We start from the raw sequence: 23121 nt of genomic DNA, 5'->3' as shown, positions 1-23121 counted from the left end.
GGCAGATTGGCATTGTGCCAATTTGTCAGTGGCAACCTGTGTCAGGGCAGTCATGTACCTTTCCCTTGGGGTCCATACTTACCTTGGCAGATCCCCATCTCGTTTTTCAAAACCTGTTGTAAACCTCGCCGATGTGACATCACGTTGGAGAGGTTTGAATACTCAGTGAGGGGGTCATGTGGTGGGAGGCTGACTAATTATATTAAAATGCATGCAAAACCATTAAAATGAAGTTCTCGTCACCATCAAGATACGTGGAAATTAGGAAATGAGAAGTCTCTAGATTCTCTCCGGATTTTCCGCCCGCATCAGCAATCCCGCAGATCGCTAATGCAGGCTCAAAATCGCTCCTTGGCATGGATTTCACACTCGCAGTCAACAGCTCAGAAACTGGTACTGTGCATATCTTAAGAGGATAGATTAGAGTGGAAAATGCATGAGAGGACACACCAGACACGAGAACATCACAGCCCAGTAGCCAACTCTTTGCTTTGCTGCTGTCGCAGAATGAAGGCGTTAGGACAATTGACAGAACACCTGGGCATTAACTTTCATGGTTTGATGCCTGTGGTCAAACACCCGCTGATTTGAGGTCATGGAATCCCTACAGTTCCAATACAAAGCAATATAGACATGTGGCACCCACAAAGCAATGTGCGTGCAGCAAACAGCACCTTGAACCAAGGGGATGCTTGCAATTCTCGACCTGAGCAAGACAGAATGAAATGTAGTTAGTTCTCAATAGTGATTTGTTGCAAGTATATGTTCAGCTCGGAAAGAAGCAGACGCATGAAAGATCATCAACATGGCCAGTTTCATAGGCATCAGCAGGGCGTTACTTGTGCTACCTTGAGTTTGTAGCTGTGATCATAACAGGTGGCAGACTTCAGTTAAGGGTTTCCTTTTGAAGGCCAGATATCTCACATATCAACCTCGAGGAGGAACTAGGTAATAAACTTGCTCTCTGAAGAGAGAGTGCCAGGAAAGGCCTCCTGCTGAGAATCCTTGTCCCCCTTCTCCTCCCTCTTCCAACAGCTTGAACTGCTTTGCTTGGCTTCTGTTCATTCTCCAAGACATGCAAGACTCCAACAGGAATGCCTACAAATGCACCCATTTACAGGAACAACTGGTGTGCGCAAAACTTTGAAATCAGTAAAAAAACAAAACTCCTTTTGGACCTGTCGCACTACCTCTTGTAGACTTTTATACTTTGAAACAACTCCAGAAAGTACCAAACACTTGTCGGCACTTGGCAAAAGCTGGAAGAAAACTAACCAGCAATTAATTGACCAGTTTTTAATAACAGAGTCAATGGCGGAACAGACTAGATGGGCCGGGTGGCCTAATTCTGCTCCAATGTCTTATGGTTTTGTAGTCTCTCCTTGTTCAGCTCCACAGGTTCAGGGAGAGCATTAGTTTGGAGCCGTGAGCTCCAAAATGGCTTCACTAGCATCAAATTAGCAGACACAATCTGCCTGCTCTAAATACTCTCATTCGCTGCATTTGCATTAATTTCATCATCAATATAGTATGTACTCAATTCACCACACAGGTGTGCAGCCATGCTGCAGGTGCTGCCTTTGAACCTTCATGGCGTTCGCAGTATTAAAAGAAAAAAATGGGTGCCAAAGATTTTTTTTTACCCCCCAAGATCTTAACTGTTCATAGGACTCTCTCTGGTATGGTGTTGTATTTTAGCGGCACACATGACAGGCCAGGTATAGCAGACAGGCCAGCCACTAGGAAGTTCACATGAGTGGCCCAAGAGGAACCCGGCCTCGGCTTTCTCTCCCTGTGAGGAAGTATCTCGTCTTTGCTCTGCAGCTCCTCTCGACTTGGCAGCTTAAGTTTCAGAACTTGCAACATGGGCAATCATGCATGGAAAACGCATTTCCTTAATTGGTGCTGCTAAACAAATCTAAAATATCGCATCATCGACTAACCAGCAAAAACCAGCAAAAAAAAAGCTCACTTCAATAGTATGTCCTGCCTGGGTTGCCATTTTAAATGTAGATGGGCTGAGCTGCAGCTGCATGCTCTCACCCACCCACAGCCCATCCTGCATTTTCATCTGCCAAACGGTGCAGATGCCATAAGCCTTATTGTCACATCTCCAGCTGATACGGAGAGAGCGGGAAACAGCTGGGCTGGAGCAGGTGGTGGCACTACACTCAACAAAAATAAAACAGTTACCCCTTGGAGGGGTGCGGGTGCAATAAACTTTAAATGTAATTTTAAAAACACATAATTTGCTAAGTAGCTGATGTAGCACAGCAAAATACCAACAAGCAAAACCACAGAGTGGCAGGATGTGGTTTTCACGCTCAAGATCCACTAACCTGGTGATTTTCTGATTAGTCACAGTGCTACCTAGAAAACACCCAAGTAGAGGCCAGGTGCTTCTTCATAGGAGGCAGAGATCACCAGGAGCACAATGATCAGGTTGATAGTGCGCACTTGTAGAGAGGCTGGTGCCTGTGAGTAAGTTGTTGGCTTGCCCTCTCAAAATCACACCCATCCTGTGGCCCAGAGGCACCGCGGAAGGGGGAGGAAAACGGGGGATGTTGTTTGCTAGAAGACTAATAAAATCCCAAAGAGTTTAGCCTCTTAGCATTTGCAGTCTTACAGTCCCGCTCCAGCTTCTGGGTAGCCGCCTTAGTACTCTCTTCAGGCCGCCTCAGTTCAGACACCAGATTTAGACAATTTGCTTGATTGTGAAACTCAGGGTTGATCAATATAAAACATAACAATGTAGCACAAATAAAATTATTCAAATGCATTTTAAGCCAAAATTATAAAATTTTGGCAGTGACAGTGACCAGGCCTCTCCAGATGACACCCACATCCCGTTTCCTGCCCCGATATCAATGAAAGGGGGACGGTAAAGATGAGAAACATCTAGCTCGGCATTTCAAAGATTACTCCCACCTGCCGACAAAACTGTTGCGGATTAACATAGGAGCAATAGCAGGCCATTCAGCCCCTTCAGCCTGTTCCTTCATTCACTTCGATCACGGATGATCCGTTCCTCAAATTAATGCCCGTGGGTGGGGAGTGTAGGGACCCTCAAGCTCAATTGGAGATCGGGGCACCCTTCTGAAAGGGTGCCCCAATTTTGGAGGTGACGGTCTCGCCAGCAAGTTCAGCCCCACTGCTAAAATAATCTCTGAGTTTGGGCTTGACCAGGGTGGCCCCCTCATAAAAAAATTAGTAAAAGTGGTTGAATCCAGGGCTGGACCTCACTCAAAAATCCAGCGGGAAAGATCCCGCCAAACGCGCCCAAGTCATTTTCTGGGTGAATCGTGCACCAAGTCTATGCTGGGTGAGTGGTAAATGAGACTGAAGGTCAGAGAAGAGTTTTTAAGGAAAGTAGAAACGTTTCGGGACAAAGTTCCGGAGAGTAAGTCCAGCACAGCTGAAAGCAATGGAGGAGAGGGAGGGCACAATCTAAAGAAGGACAAAATCAAAAATGTACAGAGAGGGGTGCTAAACTGGAGTAGCTTTTAGAGGTAGGACAAGACAAGGCAATAAAAAGGTTTGCAAAGATAAGGATCTTAAATTTGATGCATTTGTGTCAATGTATGTCAGTGAGGATTAGGGTGATGGATGAATATATCAGGCAGAGGATTTCTTGACAAGTTAAGATCTTACAGAAGGTGGAGACAAGAATGTCCATGAAGGAAGAGTCCAGAGGTGACAAAAGACATAGATAATAGTTTAGGCAGGGGATGAAGTAGGGATAGAGACAGGCCTGGTAGAAAGGAGTTGTGTTGATGGATAGATGACCTTTGAACCCATATCCTATGTGAAACAGGATGAAGAAGTTGCAGAGTCTAATTCAGTCCAAGATACTGGGCGCGATTTAACAGCCTCGCCGCGCCAGATCTGGTGGTGCGACGAGGCCGATGAATCTCCTCGCGAGATTCTGGAGATTCATTAAAACATCGCGAGACGTCATGGTCTGGATCGCACCCTCGCTGGGTGAGGATCCAAATCGGCAAAATTTAAAATGAATCAGACAGCTCATTTAAATATGCTTGACTGGGAAAGAAGAGCCTCGCCAGTGAGGCCTGGACCAGGCGCCATTTAGTACAGGTCTCCTTTTGATAAAGGAGTGCAGAGTCCCAAGGACAGCAATGAGCAGAATTATCATAAATTTGCAAAAAAAATACAAACTAGTAAAATTCAAAACCTGGGTTTTCCTCATGTAACTTTCTACTTCATCTCCAAGGAGCAATCATTTTTGCTCCACGTGGATCTAACTTTCCCTCATCCACAAATTGACAGGCAATGCTCCAAACATACAGGCAAAGTCATAGGCTAGAGATGTCTTTCAGTCACCACTATATGGTACACAAGGAAGACTGCCTTTTTCGACCTGGTTGTCGACTGCAATTCCCATCTGTAAATGGATATTGGACCCAAGAGAAAGAATTACATTTGGCTGTTGTACAAAAGCCAGTTTGGCTTTGCTGGGAGAGCTATGTGATCTGAGCAAGGTCGACTAATAATTTAGTGTTGTATTGAGCAAAGTCCTGATTTTTTGGGGTGGATGCCCTTTGAATGGGAAGTTGAATTAAGTTTTGCTTCCTGGTCAGGTGTGAAATTCTCTAGCTTCATGGAACACTATCCTTCCCTGAATCAACACCATCAAAAGAAAGTCTCACTACTATTTTGGTGGATTGACGGAATGTGAAAAGGCTGCAATACCTACATTGTTTTGCAGTAGGGGGCCATTCTTACAAATTTTGCTTGTGCATAAACTACACTGGCATCTTTTCTTCTGGTCCTCAAGATGATGAGTGACTGCACAAATTATACATTCCAAAAAATTATTTTTGATGAACAAAACGTAAAAGTGTTACAAAACAAAGGTAAACATTAGAAGTAAAGTATAGTTTTAAGTGGGTTTAATATGCTTCTGAGGAAGGAAGGGTAAAAGTATAGTGAGATTCATACTGGACAAAGATATTTGTATGTGTGGGGGTTTGCTCAAATTAAACTGTGCTTCTATTGTGCTTAGACAGGGTTACAGTGTGGAGAGTAAATAAATTGCAGAAGTAAGTGATCATTGCTTAGCATCTGAAATGCTTTTGAGATTTAATTATTAGCTGAATTTGTTTGCAGTTGAAGATAGAACACTGGGGAGTGAACATCTCCCAACTCTACCAGGAGAAGCTGGACAAGATAAAAGAGCTGCAAAGAAGCCAACTTCCCGAAGACAGATACAGTCCAGATAACCAGAGAATTGGGATATAAAGAATGTCTTTTGAAGACTAAAGTTAAGAGAACAGAATCCCAAAAGGAGAATTCAAAAGAAAAGCAGCCAAAGTGTTGCGAGTGAAAGACACAGTTGCAGTAATCAAATTTAATGTGGGATAACAGATTTCAGAGGCAAATCAAACATTTGATGCCATTTTAATACACTCTTGGAATTGATAGTTGTTTTTTAAAAAAAATTTTATTAAGGTATTTGAAAATTTTTATAAAAATAACAGAGATAATGACAGTAAGAAGTCTTACAACACCAGGTTAAAGTCCAACAGGTTTGTTTCGATGTCACTAGCTTTCGGAGTGCTGCTCCTTCCTCAGGTGAATGCAGAGGTATGTTCCAGAAACATATATATATATATATATATATATAGACAGATTCAAAGATGCCAGACAATGCTTGGAATGTGAGCATTAGCAGGTGATTAAATCTTTACAGATCCAGAGGTGGGGTAACCCCAGGTTAAAGAGGTGTGAATTGTGTCAAGCCAGGACAGTTGGTAGGATTTTGCAGGCCAGATGGTGGGGGATGAATGTAATGCGAATTAAAAATTCTTCGATGTTAAAACTAATATGTGACTATCAAATTTTCAAAAAAAATAAAAGTGACAGTCTTTTGAGCTATGGTTCCATTTGTGGTCTTCCCGTCCAGTTAGGTCAACTGGAATCGTAAGAAAAGCAACTTTATTATGGAAAATGCTCCAATCCCCATCGCCACCGCAACCCATCCCTACCACCTTAGCTGCAAAGGTCGAGGCTGATGCTGTCTTATCTGCCAGAACAATGTAACTTAACATAAACGTGACACTTTCATACTTTCTCCGCGTGGATCTTAGTTGCTTGTGGTACAGATAAAACTATTAAGACACAAGGAAAAGTGTTAGAAAATGATCAACGGACCAAAATGAAATATAAATAAGTGGCTTATGTTTGGTAATATATTCTGACAAGTGAGAGAAAAATCTGCGTAAATTGTAAGTATTTTGTCTTTTAAGGGAACAAAGGGACTGGTTTAGCACACTGGGCTAAATCGCTGGCTTTGAAAGCAGACCAAGGCAGGCCAGCAGCACGGTTCAATTCCCATACCAGCCTCCCTGAACAGACGCCGGAATGTGGCGACTAGGGGCTTTTCACAGTAACTTCATTTGAAGTCCTTGGAAAGAGCACCCCACTTAAGCCCACACATCCACTCCATCCCCGTAACCCAGTAACACCACTTAACCTTTTTGGACACTAAGGGCAATTATGCTGGCCAATCCACCTAACCTGCACATTTTTGGACTGTTGGGAGGAAACTGGTGCACCCTGGAGGAAACCCACGCACCCTGAAGGAAACCCACGCAGACACAGGGAGAACGCGTAGACTCTGCACAGACAGTGACCCAAACCGGAACAGAAACTGAGATCCTGGAGCTGTGAAGCAACTGTGCTAACCACTGTGCTACCATGCTGCCCCTATTGAGAATTATTGATTAAGACAGAATTACTTCTTGAATTTCTTTTTGCCCTTTTTGCTTTACAAATTATATTCTATTTTCTCACATCAATGTACTAGATTAAGATATTCTAGGGCCTTTATTATTCATTTTATTACAATAATGTCTTTATTAGCTTCACAAGTAGGCTTACATGAACACTGCAATGAAGTTACTGTGAAAATCCCTTAGTCGCCACACTCTGGCGCCTAGGAGAGAATTCAGAATGTCCAATTCACCTAACAAGGACATCTTTTGGGACTTGTGGGAGGAAACCGGAGCACCCGGAGGAAACCTGCGCAGACACGGGGAGAATGTGCAGACTACACACAGACAGTGACCCAAGCCAAGAATCGAACTGGGGTCCCTGGTGCTGTGAAGCAACAGTGCTAACCATTGTGCTACCCTGCCGCCCATTGTGCTATCATTTCCCTGTCAAGAGTCAATACTTTAATTTGGCACCTACAGTAGAATCATTATTTATTGGGTACTCGAACTGATCCAGATACAGGGCACGGAGGGGTGGTTGGGGGTGGGGGGGCTCAAAGGTTATTCGGATGAATGACAGAGCATAGGATTGCACCAAGCATGACAAGGCCCCATTCTCAGCTGCACTATTGGAGGCAGGGTGGTGAGAAAGAGGAAATCACCACAAGCTACTGTTATTCACATCTACTGTTTCCAAACAGTAGAGGTTAGAAGTGTGCCAGCTAGCCACCCTTTCAGCACAGCCAAGGTCCACTGTACAAAAGGATTTAGGACCAAAAAAAAACAAATGTAAAAAAATTGAGGTAAAACAGTTGTTTTAAAATTAAAAACCAATACCCTCAGGAAGGAGGAGGATACAGTAGAATTACAGTCCAGATAGTTTAAAAATAAGACACACTGCTCTCTTAATTGGAACATACAGCACCAAATGCTTATTTTCATTCATCTAAATGACAGGGAGAACACTAGAATAATAACTACTGAGGAATAAACCTTCAGTGCGTCATGTCCATTCATTTTAGAAGATTCTTACAATTGGACTGGCGTGGCCAGTATGTTTATTTTTCGTGTATTTTTAGAAACTAGTAGCAGTAGAATGTGCTGACACAGGCAAATGCGATTCATTGGCCTGATTTTAAAGGACTAACTATGCCACTGTAAAAGTTAATACAAAGCCAGAAGCTGCTGAGCGCAATCTTGAGTCCTCACTCACCGTCCATGGAATCGGCGGCGAGGCCTGAAAATCTCATGAGAATCGAGAAATACGATTCTCGCCCAAGAGATCGGGTTTCCCAACTTTCCCGATTCCTCGCTGGCGGCGTCACGAGATTCATGCTCACAAACGCGTGAACCTCATTTTAATAACTTTGAATGGATTTTAATATAATTAGCCAAATGATTCCCCCCTCACTAAATATTCATATGTACCTGACATTTACAACAAAGTAAACATAGCACCTGTGCGGTGGTGGGGATTGAGGGGGAAGAGAATAGGGTCATGCTGGGTAGTGCCTTGGCACTGTGCCAAGGGGTAGTGCCAGGAGCACGCCCTAGTGGGCTCCGTGTGTTTGCGTGCGTGTGGGGGGGGGGGGTTTGATGTGTGATAGGCAGTGTGAGACGAGAGATAGAAGGGGGATGGGGTCGCTTGTGCCAGCGAGGAATGTCCAGGGGCGGGGCAGGCTGGAGACACAACTTTGTGATGGCGGCCGTTAGGTTGCAATCTGATCTAGTCTGCTCTGCACGTTATTTAAAGATGGTGCCTAGATCTCTTTGGAGCCAGTTCCCGGCTCTATGAGGCACCGTCCCACCAGAGAGACGGCGTAAACCATGCCCATTCTATTTTTTTGTGTGCAAAAGGCTCAGGATTCTGCAAGAAAACGGATCCGCGCAACTGGAGAGTTACACCCCAATTTTCTGTCTGAGCTTGACATGATACCAAATTCTGGTAATAGTCCCCTCTATTTCTAAATGCATAACTCAATGACATGCTTCATACTGTCAAACACTGTTGTTCGTCGCATGTGATACATGATGCATGAAAATGTCATACGTTCCAGTATTCCACTAAACATCAATTTTCCTCCTTTGCAAGTCCAGTTGGACCAAATCAGCGATACAAAATAATCCTAATATTCAGTAAATCTTTCAACTTATAACAATGAGTTATTCCTGGAGGTTACTGATTGCAATGGATCTTGAATGCCGACAGCTTGGAAAGAATGTCAGTGTGATATTTCCCAGCTGCAGGAGCTGTTTCCTGATGTCCAGCTACATGGCCTCCTTAGCGACAGCTCCCACAGTGTCGCAGACATAAAGATAACCCCTCCTATAAGGGAGGTCATTTGAAAGTAAGTGAAATATAGTTCCTCTCCACATTTTCATTCTTTACTACATATAGTATAACATTATCCAAGAGTAGGACTATACCCTTCACCAATACGTAAATGCCTAAGCAAGAAGCAAGCTTCCAATCCACAAGCGCATATTTAATCTGAAATCCTTCCCTCCCGTCGTTTGCTTCCTCTCTATTAATCTGGTTTATCAACTACTAATATCGAGGGATTTGTGATACATCAGGTACACATCAATCCATTTGAATGCACAATACATCTTCCCTATCTCTTAAGCATTTCCTTATCATTTATATCAATTGAAGACGAGACCCGGTAACATTGCGCGAGGGTCCCAGCGCTCTGGAATTCGAACACATTTGCATTCCAAATAGCACAGTGCTGGAACATTAAAATAACTCTACATACAACCCTGCATACACATATTTTTCTTAAGTCAAGGTTCAGAATTTTGTTCGGTGGTTGCCATAACTTCCCTTATGTTAGAGGAAGGTAAATATGGGCCAGTGAGTGCAAAGCTACACTGCAAGCTTTTATGGACAGATTGAGGCACTCAGCTTGCTGCAATCAGAATAAAATAGTCTCAAGCTCCAGCAAGAATATGTATATTGGCTCCAGGGACAACTGTGCCATCTCGTTTACCTTGCAGTACTCTTGTTGAAATTGGGCTGCTGTCAGGGGTTGCACTATAAAGTAAAAAACTTAAAAAGACCCCAGCTCTCATTCAAGAACACTAACAAAAATTAAATGGTTTAACAGTGATAATTTTAACCCACTGGTAGCCAATAAAGCCCCTTCAGTAAACAAACTTCAAACATGTTACAAAAATAATTATCGGCACCTGGTATATAAATTGAATCAAATTAAAATGGTGCGACACCTACCTCAACAATATCAGAGTTGGTTCTGCTTTCATGGGGTTCATTATATTCTGTGTACTTGAGCAAAACTTTGTCCATGTCAGTGCTCGCATACTGAAACAATTTGTTTGAACTGTTGAATATTATCAAAGCAATCTCACAGTCACACAGTACACTCAGTTCATAAGCCTTCTTCATTAATCCAAATTTTCTCTTTGTGAACGTCACCTGCATTAGAAACAAAACAGAAAACCGTTATGTCTAATTTTGAAGTCTGAAGAACTTAAGTAGCACAACCCTACAATGACAGTATGAATTGCTGGAGATGAAAATAATGATTTTAAAGTTGTATTCCATAGTCTGTTTTGCTAAAACAAAAAATGGACAAACACAGGACAAAAACATAAGAAATTTAACAAGAAATAATTATTTGTTCCAAAACTTCTTTTCTAGTTGATGGGATCTCAACTTTCACTTCTTACCATATCTAGTTTTTGCTGGTTTCTCAAAAAGAAAATCCATCTGTGGTATTTGAATATTTGATATGTCCATTAAATTGTGTGAGAAACCTGCTATCTAAACCTAGTTACCTCCAACTTCCTAAAATCCACTATCTCCTCTTATCTTTTGACCTAATTTATCAATTTCCTTAATAAAGTTGAAAACTTCCTACCATTTGGCCTTTTGAAATGAGAGAAAGGTGATTTTAAAAGAAATAAAGTATTAAAAATGTTACTAATGGCAGTCTTTTTATCCCACTTAGGTCAAAAATAGAAGATTTGTGGCAATGCTCTGTGACATTCAACTGATTGATTTGTGGTAGCTGACTCAAAATGAAAGGTCCAAGGCCTGACTCCTGGTGTATATTAAGTTTCAGTCAAGGCTATGGCCTAAGAAGAATTAGGGAAATTCCTACTTCTAATTGCGATCCAGTGACTGGTCCTGGAAACATCCATGTGTTATCATCAGCTGAGGACAGCCTTGGCTTCGCACGTGGTAGCTTCCAAGGTCAAGTTGCTTGACAACATTCCCTGTGAATGGGTCACACACGATGACTGGGCAGCATTTCCACAAAAGTTAAAGGTCACAAGGCTCCTGTTATTCTACTATTATACTTGCGTCATATGAGCCAGAATTAACCTTTTGCTCCGTGCACAAAACATTGAAATTAAGAAATCAAATGAGGAAAAGTCTGCAAAAAGATTTTTAAAATTTGTGCAAAGCATTGTATGAAGCAGCCTTATAACGGGGGCGATTCTCCCAAATGGAGCCCAAGTGTTTGCGCCATTGTTAACGCCGTCGCATTTCACGACGGCGCGTACTGGGCCCGGGTATAACCTATTCTGTCCCCCACAGGGGGCCAGCACGGCACTGGAGGGTTCACGCCGCTCCAGCCTCCTTTCCCGGCAGCAAATGGGCGCCGCGCCAACCCGCGCATGCGTGGGGGACTTCTTTAGCGCGCCGGCCCCGACTCAACATGGTGTCAGTGTTCAGAGGCCGGCCGCGCAGTGAAATAGGCCCGGGGGGGGGGGCCAGCCCGCCAATCGATGGGCCCCGATCGTGGGCCAGACCCCATCGGAGGACCCCCCAGGTGAAGGAGTCCCCATCTCCCCCCCGCACCCCCCCACAGGCCATCCCCCGACTGTTCGCGCAGAGTTCCCGCCGGCAGCGACCAGGGGTGAACGGCACGGCGGGACTCAGTCGTATCCGTGCGGCCGCTCGGCCCATCCGGACCGGAGAATCGGCGGCCCTCCTGATTCCAGCGGCCCGCAGCTGACGCCGTGCCAAACACGCCGGCGCAATTGGCGCCGATTCTCCGCACCTCGGAGAATCACACGGCGGCGTCGGGGCCGGCGCGCTAAAGAAGTCCCCCACGCATGCGCGGGTTGGCGCGGCGCCCATTTGTGACTATTCTCCGGCCTGGCGCGGGGCTCATAGAATCGCCCCAAACGTCTTCACCATTTTCTGAAATCCCTCCCCCCTACCTTCATCGCCAATAAGTGCAAAGATTAAGGACCACGTAGACACCTCTGCCACTTCCTTTCTTTCTCGCCGAGCTTGCTGTGCCAAGTTTCCCTTCCTCCCTACCCTGAGCTCACACTGATCTCTAGTTCCTCTTATCATGTCCTTTCCAAGCTCATCTTACCTTTGAGACCCAAAATGGCTCTTATCAAATTCAAAGATTACATCCTGTGTGACAGTGACCAAGGTAGACTATACGTTCTCTACTGTCTCAATCTGTCTGCAGCTTTTCAGATGGCTGATGACACCATCCTCCTGCAACAATTCTCCATCTTCGTTCAGTGAGGTACAACTGCACTCACCTGGTTCCATCTTACCCAGCTAATCATTGCCAGAAAAATCACCAGCAAAAGCTCATCTTCCCACTCCTGTGCCATTATCTTTGGGGACACCCCCCCCCCACCCCCCCACCCCCCCACCCCCCACCCCCCACACCCCCATAAACCTCCTGACCCCCTAAAGCATGTCCACCATCTACAAGTCAGGAGTGTATTGGAATACACTCCACTTACCTATTAGTCATAGAATATTTAGTCATAGAATTTACAGTGCAGAAGGAGGCCATTCGGCCCATCGAGTCTGCACCGGCTCTTTGAAAGAGCACCCTACCCAAGCCCCACCTCCACCCTATCCCCATAACCCAACACTAAGGGCAATTTTGGACACTAAGGGCATTTTAGCATGACCAATCCACCTAACCTGCACATCTTTGGACTGTGGGAGGAAACCGGAGCACCCGGAGGAAACCTACGCACACACGGGGAGAACACGCAGACTCCGCACAGACAGTGAACCAAGCCGGGAATCGAACCTGGGACCATGAAGCTGTGAAGCAATTGTGCTAACCACCAGGCTACCGTGCTGCCCAAATGATGGATGAGTGCAGCTCCAACAACACTCAAGAAGCTCGACACCACCCAGGACTGAGTAGCCTGCTTAATTGCTCCTCCTTCCACAAACACTCACAAAACAAACCCTCCACCATAAACCAACAGTGGTAGCCATGTGCACCATCTACAAGATGCACCGCAGTAACTCACCAAGGTTCCTCAGACAGCACCTTCCAAACCCATGACTGCTACCAGCTAGAAAGACAAGAGCAGCAGATACCGAAAGTCCGAGTCAAGCCAAGCTGGGGGCTAGCAATATTTGGAGTAGTGGACGAGCCGGGAGTGCAGGAGGCGAAAGAGGCCGGCATTCTGGCCTTTGCGTCCCTGGTAGCCCGGCGAAGGATCTTGCTAATGTGGAAGGAGGCGAAGCCCCCTAGCGTGGAGGCCTGGACAAACGACATAGCTGGGTTCATAAAGTTGGAGAAGATTTAAGTTTGCCTTAAGGGGGTCTGCGCTGGGGTTCTACAGGCGGTGGCAACCGTTCCTAGACTACCTCACGGAGCATTAGAGGAAGGTCGGTCAGCAGCAGCAGCAACCCTGGGGGGGGGGGGGGGGGGGGGGAGACGGATGAGCGGGGGATAACATGGAGGGTGGGGGAAACTGGCATGAACGGGCGAGAGCCAGTGTATAAAGCTATGTAAATATATCATTTTACCATGTATATATCTTGCTCAGGGCGATTTTGTGTTATTTTGTTACGGGGGTGGGGGGGGGGGGTTTATTGTTTGTAAGGGGAAAAAATTGTTTTGTTAAAAAAAACTTTAATAAATATATATATATATATATATATATATATATATATATATATATATTATATATATATTTTTTTTTTTTTAAAAAGAGCAGCAGATACCTGGGAACCCCACCACCTGGAGGTTCCCATCCAAGTCACTCACGACCCTGACTTAGAAATATATCGCCGTTCCTTCACTGTTGCTGGGGCAAAATCCCGGAACTCTCTCTCCAACAGCACAGTGGGTGTGTCGACACCTCAAGAACTGCAGTGGTTCAAGAAGGCAACTCACCACCACCTTCTTACAGGCAACTAGGGATGAGAAATAAATGCTGTCCTAATTAGCAATGCCCACATCCCGTAAATGGATATCCAAAAAATATTCTGATCCTCGTTTTTAAATCCCTCCATGGCCTGATCTCTAGAGATGACAAGAGATTAGAGATGGCAAATGTCCTCCACCTCAAAATACTATCTATACTCCTCTACCTCGGGCCTCTTGAGCATCCAGAATTTTAAATGCTCCTCCATTGATGGCTGTGCCTTCAGCTGCCAAGGCCCCAACACCTGTCAATCTTTCTACCTCTCTTTGTTCCTTTGAGGCACTTCTTAAAAACTGCCACCTTTTCTTTATCTGCACCCAAATCTCCTTATGTTGCTCGGTGTCAAATTTTGCTTTACAGTGCTTATCCAAATACAGGTTTTTCATAGAAATTCATAGAATTTACAGTGCAGAAGGAGGCCATTCGGCCCATCGAGTCTGCACCGGCTCTTGGAAAGAGCACCCTACCCAAGCCCACACCACCCTATCCCCATAACCCAGTAAACCAGTAACCCCACTCAACCAACACTAAGGGCAATTTTGGACACTAAGGGCAATTTAACATGGCCAATCCACCTAACCTGCACATCTTTGGACTGTGGGAGGAAACCGGAGCACACGGAGGAAACCCACGCACACACGGAGAGAACGTGCAGACTCCGCACAGACAGTGACCCAGCCGGGAATCGAACCTGGGACCCTGGAGCTGTGAAGCAATTGCGCTAACCGCTATGCTACCGTGCTGCCCACAAAGGTTGCTGGTGTATTGTTAAGAATCGGCAAAAATACATCCTTTGACTGGCAGTGTCATTTGGGGAATTCCTGCCAAATCAGCACAAAGTCCATATGGACAATGCCTTCAAACCCTTTTGGTCAGAAACGGCATGGCTGATTCCCTTCGGAATGGATTCATATAGACACACACAGCTTCAAGCTATTTCAATCATTTCTAAGGATGACAAAATTATTTTGATTATATTATTGTAAGGAAGTTGCTGTCTATCCACACTGAAAGATGAATGAACAATAAGCTTGAGGTATGAAGAGGGGAGGGGCTGGTGATATAGTGGTAATATCAGGAGTAATCCAGATGCTCTGGCAAATGCTCTGGGGACATGGGTTCAAATCCCACCACAGCATAATGAATTCATTTAATAAATCTGTGATTTTAAAAAAAACTTGTCGAATGATGACGATAAAACTATTGTCAATTGTCGAAAAGCCCATCTGGTTTGCGAATGTCCTGTAGGGAAGGAAATCTTAAAATGATCTTTAATGAATGATTAGTTCGTGGAATGTATTACTATGCTGACGTTTTACAGCTGCGACATGAGTGGAATCCTTCAGAACAATGATGAATTGCTCCAAGACGCAATCAAAATCACAGCAGCAGATTGCTATATATGTTTACAAGCCAGGTGGCTGTCATTTGTCTCATCTTACTTGTACTGGCCCTTTGCAAAAGTAACCCAAAACTAACCACACTGGCCTGCTTTCCCCATAATACCATTGGAGGTTTGCCATCTGTTGAAACTACCCATAATGTAGCTCAAAAAAGATAGATCTGTTGTAAAACAAAATATAGATAACCTCAGGAGGTCATAAAAATATAGTTGGTCCTGGAGAGGGACAAATTCTTACTGCCACTGTACAGTTTGTGCTGTCCGATTAGCCCAGAAAAATCAATGGTTGCTCAAAACAGGAAACCTTTCCATAGTTTTGAAATATTACAAAACGCTCAACCATTAAAATGTGATCGCATTACAGCTAAATTTGTCAGTCGGCATTCATTCTTGATTAATATTACTTTAAATCCTATTGAAGACCAAAGAGTCCATGACCATTATATGGATTGATCGATAAAAAGAAGATTGCAGGTATTTCAGTACATCTTCACCAATGGTCTCCAAAGCCACCCCAAAGATATCAGAATATTTATGGGCAGCACGGTAGCACAAGTGGTTAACACTGTGGCTTCACAGCTCCAGGGTCCCAGGTTCGATTCCCCGCTGGGTCACTGTCTGTGCAGAGTCTGCACATTCTCCCTGTATCTGCGTGGGTTTCCTCCGGGTGCTCCGGTTTCCTCCCACAGTCCAAAGACGTGCAGGTTGGGTGGAATGGCCATGATAAATTGCCCATAGTGACCAAAAAAGGTTAGAAGGGGTTATTGGGTTACGGGGATAGGGTGGAAGTGAGGGCTTAAGTGGGTCGGTGCAGACTCGATGGACCGAATGGCCTCCTTCTGCAATGTATGTTCCATGTAAGAATCCAGAAGCCCAAACTGGAATCCCAGTGATAACAATCAAATTTAATTCCTCATGTTCAACATGGCATTATGTTGCAACTTTAGCATCTCTGTGAAGTAGTTGCTATTTGTTTTTTTTATACCACAAGAAGCATAACTGTTAAATTAATTTAAAGCCTGCTTCATTTGAATAGAGGACCATCGATTGGTATTATATCCAAATATCAGCCTGAAAACAGACTTGTACCCAAGAATTTTGGATTCAGAAGCAATACAGCCATTTCCAGCTGAAGGAGTGTAATTACTTGAGAAACAGCGAGATCTGATAAGAACAGAAATAAACACCATTATTTTTGCCTAGTCCATTGAGCCAGAAGCAGGCCCATTTGAGTAACCGCCATCCAATTGTTGTGTCCATTGATTACAATGGAGGGTGAAACTGGGCAGAGCGAAAAGCAGGCAACTGACTTATAGAAGTCTCATAGAATCTCTACGGTGCAGGAGGCCATTCAGCCCATTGAGCCTGCACCGACCCTCTGAAAGAGCACCCTACCTAGGTCCACATCCCCACCCTATACCTATAACCCCACCTAACCTTTTGGATACTAAGGGACAATTTAGCATGGCCAATTCACCTAACCTGCACATTGGGAGTAAACCCACGCAGACATGGGGAGAACGTGCAAAGTCCAAACAGTCACCAAAGGGCAGCACTGAAACCAGGCCCCTGGTGCAGTGAAGCAGCAATGCTAACCACTGTGCCACCATGCTGCCCACGCGAACCTGCTCATTTAGGTCAAAATTATACACAAAATGTCTCACACATTGCTCCTTAACAAGAATATGCTTGTACAAGTATATACTTGAATGAATTATCATTCATGAATTTTTAACGGCCCTGCGCACAGGCACTTTGTAATATGTCACAGAACAGGAAATTTTTAAACATGTGGTAAAAGAATTCTAATTTATTCCAACCTTGTTGCAGCAAAGGAATAAAAAAAAATGATATACTATTTTGCACCATTTGTATTCTGCGTTCTATTCCTTAGTTTGCAAATCTATGTTGGCACAGATTGAAGTAACCTTGTAGGTTGGCTCTTTGTGTTCAGCTCCCAAGGGCACCTTTCTGTTACCACACACACAGCCTTACACTCATGTGTGAGTGTGTGAGTATCAATTTCAAACAATTATTTTATTTGAACAGAATGGTGGCATAGGAGAAGTGGCTGTGTGCAGAGACAAATTAATATTTGAATAGATCATTTAAAATTGGGGCCAATTCGGAATCCAGAATTGAACACATCGGCATAAATAATTAGATGACATAACTTAGCAATCCTGATCCCGGATCATTCAGGAGGCAGAGGTGGTCATAGATAGAAGCTTCACGGATGTAGTTACTCCGAAGAATAAAGATAGATGGGTGACGGTGAGAGGGGGCTGGGAGGAAGCAGTCAGTACAGGGATCCCCTGTGGTCGTTCCCTTTAGTAACAAGTATACCGCTTTGGATACTGTTGGGGGGGGGGGGGGGGGGGGAAACAAGCCATGGTGTACAGGTCTCTGGCACAGAGTCTGTCCCTGTTGCTCAGAAGGGAAGGGAGGAAAGAGGAGTAGAGCATTAGTCATTGGAGACTCCATAGTTAGGGGAATAGATAGGAGATTCTGTGGCAACGTGTGTTGCCTCCCAGGTGCCATGGTCCGCGATGCCTCGGATCGTATTTTCGGGATCCTTAAGGGGGAGGGGGAGCAGCCCCAAGTCGTGGTCCACATAGGCACCAACGACATAGGTAGGAAAAGGATAGGGATGTAAGGCAGGAATTCAGGGAGCTAGGGTGGAAACTTAGATCTAGAACAGAGTTATTATCTCTGGGTTGTTACCCGTGCCAGCGAGACGAGGAATAGGGAGAGAGAGCAGTTGAACACATGGCTACAGGGATGGTGCAGGACGGAGGGTGTCAGATACCTGGATAATTGGGGCTCATTCTGGGGTAGTTGGGACCTCTACAAACGGGATGGTCTACACCTGGACCAGAGGGGTGCCAATATCCTGGGGGGGAAATTTGCTAATGCTCTTCGGGAGGGTTTAAACTAGTTCAGCAGGGGGTTGGGAACCTGAACTGTAGCTCCAGTATACAGGAGGTTGAGAGTAGTGAGGTCATGCGCAATGTTTCAAAGTTGCAGGAGTGTACCGGCAGGCAGGAAGGTGGTTTAAAGTGTGTCTACTTCAATGCCAGGAGCATCCGGAGTAAGGTGAGTGAACTTGCGGCATGGGTTGGTACCTGGGACTTCGATGTTATGGCCATTTCGGAGACATGGATAGAGCTGGGACAGGAATGGTTGTTGCAGGTGCCAGGGCTTAGATATTTCAGTAAGCTCAGGGAAGGTGGTAAAAGAGGGGGAGGGGTGGCATTGTTAGTCAAGGACAGTATTACGGTGGCAGAAAGGACGTTTGATGAGGACTCGTCTACTGAGGTAGTATGGGCTGAGGTTAGAAACAGGAAAGGAGAGGTCACCCTGTTAGGAGTTTTCTATAGGCATCCGAAAAGTTCCAGAGATGTAGAGGAAAGGATTGCAAAGATGATTCTGGATAGGAGCGAAAGTAACAGGGTAGTTGGTATGGAGGACTTTAACTTTCCAAATATTGACTGGAAACACTACAGTTCGGTACTTTAAATGGGTCTGTTTTTGTCCAATGTGTGCAGGAGGGTTTCCAGACACAGTATGTAGATAGGCCAATGAGAGGCAAGGCCATATTGGATTTGGTACTGGGTAATGAACCAGGACAGGTGTTAGATTTGGAGGTAGGTGAGCACTTCGGTGATAGTGACCACAATTCGATTACGTTTACTTTAGCGATGGAAAGGGATAGGTATATACCGCAGGACAAGAGTTATATCTGGGGGAAAGGCAATTATGATGCGATGAGGCAAGACTTAGGATGCATTCGATGGGGAGGGAAACTGCAGGGGATGGGCACAATTGAAATGTGGAGCTTGTTCAAGGAACAGCTACTGCATGTCCCTGTCAGGCAGGGAGGAAGTGGTCGAGTGAGGGAACAGTGGTTTACTAAAGTAGTTGAATCGCTTGTCAAGAGGAAGAAGGAGGCTTATGTAAAGATGAGATATGAAGGTTCAGTTAGGGTGCTCAAGAGTTACAAGTTAGCTAGGAAGGACCTAAAGAGAGAGCAAAGAGGAGCCAGGAGGGGACATGAGAAGTCTTTGGCAGGTAGGATCAAGGATAACCCTAAAGCTTTCTATAGATATGTCAAGAATAAAAGAATGACTAGGGTAAGAGTAGGGCCAGTCAAGGACAGTAGTGGGAAGTTGTGCGTGGAGTCCGAGGAGATAGGAGAGGTGCTAAATGAATATTTTTTTGTCAGTATTCACACAGGAAAAATACAATGTTGTCGAGGAGAATACTGAGATCCAGGCTACTAGACTAGAAGGGCTTGAGGTTCATAAGGAGGAGGTGTTAGCAATTCTGGAAAGTGTGAAAATAGATAAGTCCCCTGGGCCGGATGGTATTTATCCTAGGGTTCTCTGAGAAGCTAGGGAGGAGATTGCTGAGCCTTTGGCTTTGATCTTTATGTCATTATTGTCTACAGGAATAGTGCCAGAAGACTGGAGGATAGCAAATGTTGTCCCCTTGTTCAAGAAGGGGAGTAGAGACAACCCCGGTAACTATAGACCAGTGAGCTTTACTTCTGTTGTGGGTAAAGTCTTGGAAAGGTTTATCAGAGATAGGATGTATAATCATCTGGAAAGGAATAACTTGATTAGAGATAGTCAACACGGTTTTGTGAAGGGTAGGTCGTGCCTCACAACCCTTATTGAGTTTTTTGAGAAGGTGACCAAACAGGTGGACAAGGGTAAAGCAGTTGATGTGGTGTATATGGATTTCAGTAAAGCGTTTGATAAGGTTCCCCATGGTAGGCTATTGCAGAAAATACAGAGGCATGGGATTCAGGGTGATTTAGCAGTTTGGATCAGAAATTGGCTAGCTGAAAGAAGACAAAGGGTGGTGGTTGATGGGAAGTGTTCAGACTAGAGTCCAGTTACTAGTGATGTACCACAAGGATCTGTTTTGGGGCCACTGCTGTTTGTCATTTTTATAAATGACCTGGAGGAGGGCGTAGAAGGATGGTGAGTAAATTTGCAGATGACACTAAAGTTGGTGGAGCTGTGGACAGTGTGGAAGGATATTACAAGTTACAGAGGGACATAGATAAGCTGCAGAGCTGGGCTGAGAGGTGGCAAATGGAGTTTAATGCAGAAAAGTGTGAGGTGATTCATTTTGGAAGGAATAACAGGAAGACAGAGTACTGGGCTAATGGTAAGATTCTTGGTGGTGTGGATGAACAGGGATATCTCGGTGTCCATGTACATAGGTCCCTCAAAGTTGCCACCCAGGTTGAGAGGGTTGTTAAGAAGGTGTACGGTGTGTTAGCTTTTATTGGTAGAGGGATTGAGTTTCAGAGCCATGAGGTCATGTTGCAGCTGTACAAAACTCTGGTGCGGCCGCATTTGGAGTATTGCGTGCAATTCTGGTCGCCGCATTATAGGAAGGATGTGGAAGCATTGGAAAGGGTGCAGAGGAGATTTACCAGGATGTTGCCTGGTATGGAGGGAAGATCTTACGAGGGAAGGCTTGAGGGACAGGAGGCTGTTTTCGTTAGAGAGAAGAAGGTTAAGAGGTGACTTAATTGAGGCATACAAGATGATCAGAGGATTAGATAGGGTGGACAGGGAGAGCCTTTTTCCTCAGATGGTGATGTCTAGCGCGAGGGGACATAGTTTTAAATTGAGGGGAGATAGATATAGGACAGATGTCAGAGGTAGGTTCTTTACTCAGAGAGTAGTAAGGGCGAGGAATGCCCTGCCTGCAACAGTAGTGGACTCGCCAACATTAAGAGCATTTAAATGGTTATTGGATAAACATATGGATGATAAGGAAATAATGTAGATGGCTTTAGAGTGGTTTCACAGGTCGGCGCAACATCGAGGGCCGAAGGGCCTGTACTGCACTGTAATGTTCTATGTTCTATGATCCGAGCTCCAAGTGGTAATATTAATGGGCTGACGACAATTTCACCCAGTTGCACGTCAATAGTACAAATCACATTTAATTTCAAGTATTAAAAGATCAGCAAGAAAGATCACCTCTGGTTGTAATATGTAGTGACATCACAGGCAAAAGTCTACGAATGATTTAAAAGCCAGACATGTCTGCATATAGTGATCTAGTCCCATTGGCAAATGTGCTCTTTTCCATTATTAAAAAAGCAGCTGTGAAGACTACTTAATATGATGTTCTATGCATCCTGGAGCTTAATCTCAAGAGTCATTATACACTTGAGTAATGGATAACCTATACACCCAACAAAGCAAAAGCAATACAAATTTCTCCACAGGTGCTACTTGATCTGCAAAGTATTAACAACATTTTGTGCTGATAATGTAATAAAATTGTGGGCAAGTCAAAGTAAAGTCTCAGACGTTACATGGGTTTGAAACTGTAACAAAATCCATTCCTCAAGTTTCCACACTCCCATTTTCTAACCTGTCTGTTACGCTCATCCATAATCCTCGTAATCTGAATCTTTTTCCGCCCCATCTTCAACTTCCTCTCTCCGATAAATCAGCGTGCAATCCTAGCCTCGTCAGTATTTAATGTCCTAGTGCATGGTACAAGAATTCTCTTCCGAGCTTTCTTCTTGTAGACCTGGTCAGCTTAGCTCCTCCGTCAAAGCCTGGATTGAGTAAAAGAAAGATTATTACTTTCTTGCAGGTTTACGACTTACTTAAAAATTAAAAACAACATAGAACCAAACCTACAAAAAGAACCAAACCTACAAAAAAAAAAATCACAAAGCAGAGCAACCATATATACACACACCATCAAAAATGATCCAATAGGATGCTGCTTGGGTAAAGAAATATAAAATATGGAGAAAAACCCATTGTGGCAACTTACATTAAAACAAAGATTAATGCATGATTTGATAAAGGTGTGTAAAATTATGAAAGATGGGGCTGGAGTAGGTGAAAACAGATTCTTCCTGGTGATTGCGGAGAGTAGAACAAAGGGACATAGAAAGATACGATGAAGTGCAAGGTTTAGACAGCAGCAGAAGTCTCTTCATTTTTCATATGATACGAAACACAACCAGCTTTGGGAACTGAAACAGATTGTGTCAACATTTGAAAGGTTAGGTAGTTGGTTGAATGGAATGGAAGACATGAACGCAGGAACGAGCTGCATGTGGCTTTTTGGAAAGAGCACTTTGATCCTGAGGGAGTACCGCAAGACATTTCTCTTCGCAAGAATTTTCTCTGAATCTTAAGAACATTCCATCAGTGAGCAGATAAAGAAAGTGCAGTACTGAAATCCCTGGTGACAAGCAGGAACAAGTTTTCTTCAAGATTCCCAACTATTTCACCAGTGCTCTAAACATCAGTTTACCTCTGTATTTCTCAAACATGGATCACATCAAGCCAAACAGCCAAATGATTGGGACTGAACAAAGATTTTCCATTTTTATCAACGAGAGGTGAGTGGGCTACAATGAAATTAATCTTTCCCGTCAAGAGGTTATCGATTTAGTTTGCGGAGCACTGAAGTCATTTTTTCTAATCCATTCCTAATCTATAAATGGCTGAATCAGCTTGATTCGTACAGATCTTTCAAAAGATAAGTTACACATTAATTGCAACAACTTGCATTTATATAGCACCTTTAAATGTAAAGATAAATCGCACGGTGCTTTACAGGAAAAGTATCAAACAAAAAATTGACTGTGAGCCACGTGAGCAGATATTAGGGTAAACGTTTGGATAAAGCAGCAAGTTCATTGTGAGAGTGGTTTAGGGAGGGAATTACAGCCCAAAGACTGAAGCAGTTGAAGACACGGCCACCAATCATGGACTATAAAAATCAAGGAAGCACAGGTAGTCAGAACTG

The 23121-nt window shown here is 44.2% G+C and overlaps 1 protein-coding gene across 9 annotated transcripts in view; it reads right to left on the bottom strand.

Moving 5' to 3' along the window:
* The window catches only part of LOC140387547 (myocyte-specific enhancer factor 2A-like), a 277365-nt gene that overhangs the window by 141235 nt on the left and 113009 nt on the right, over positions 1 to 23121 (bottom strand). For all 9 annotated transcript variants that reach the window (XM_072470797.1, XM_072470794.1, XM_072470796.1 and 6 more), the window contains 2 exons: positions 21721 to 21910; positions 9970 to 10173 (listed from right to left, as the gene is read on the bottom strand). In XM_072470797.1, coding sequence (XP_072326898.1) covers positions 9970 to 10173; positions 21721 to 21774 — 258 coding nt within the window. In that variant the 5' untranslated portion in view covers positions 21775 to 21910. The remainder of the gene's footprint in view (positions 1 to 9969; positions 10174 to 21720; positions 21911 to 23121) is intronic.

Source organism: Scyliorhinus torazame, chromosome 12, assembly GCF_047496885.1.
Source record: "Scyliorhinus torazame isolate Kashiwa2021f chromosome 12, sScyTor2.1, whole genome shotgun sequence".
Classification (NCBI taxonomy): Eukaryota; Metazoa; Chordata; class Chondrichthyes; order Carcharhiniformes; family Scyliorhinidae; genus Scyliorhinus; species Scyliorhinus torazame.
The sequence above is the reverse complement of the archived record's forward strand: the minus strand, read 5'-3'. Positions and strand labels throughout refer to the sequence as shown.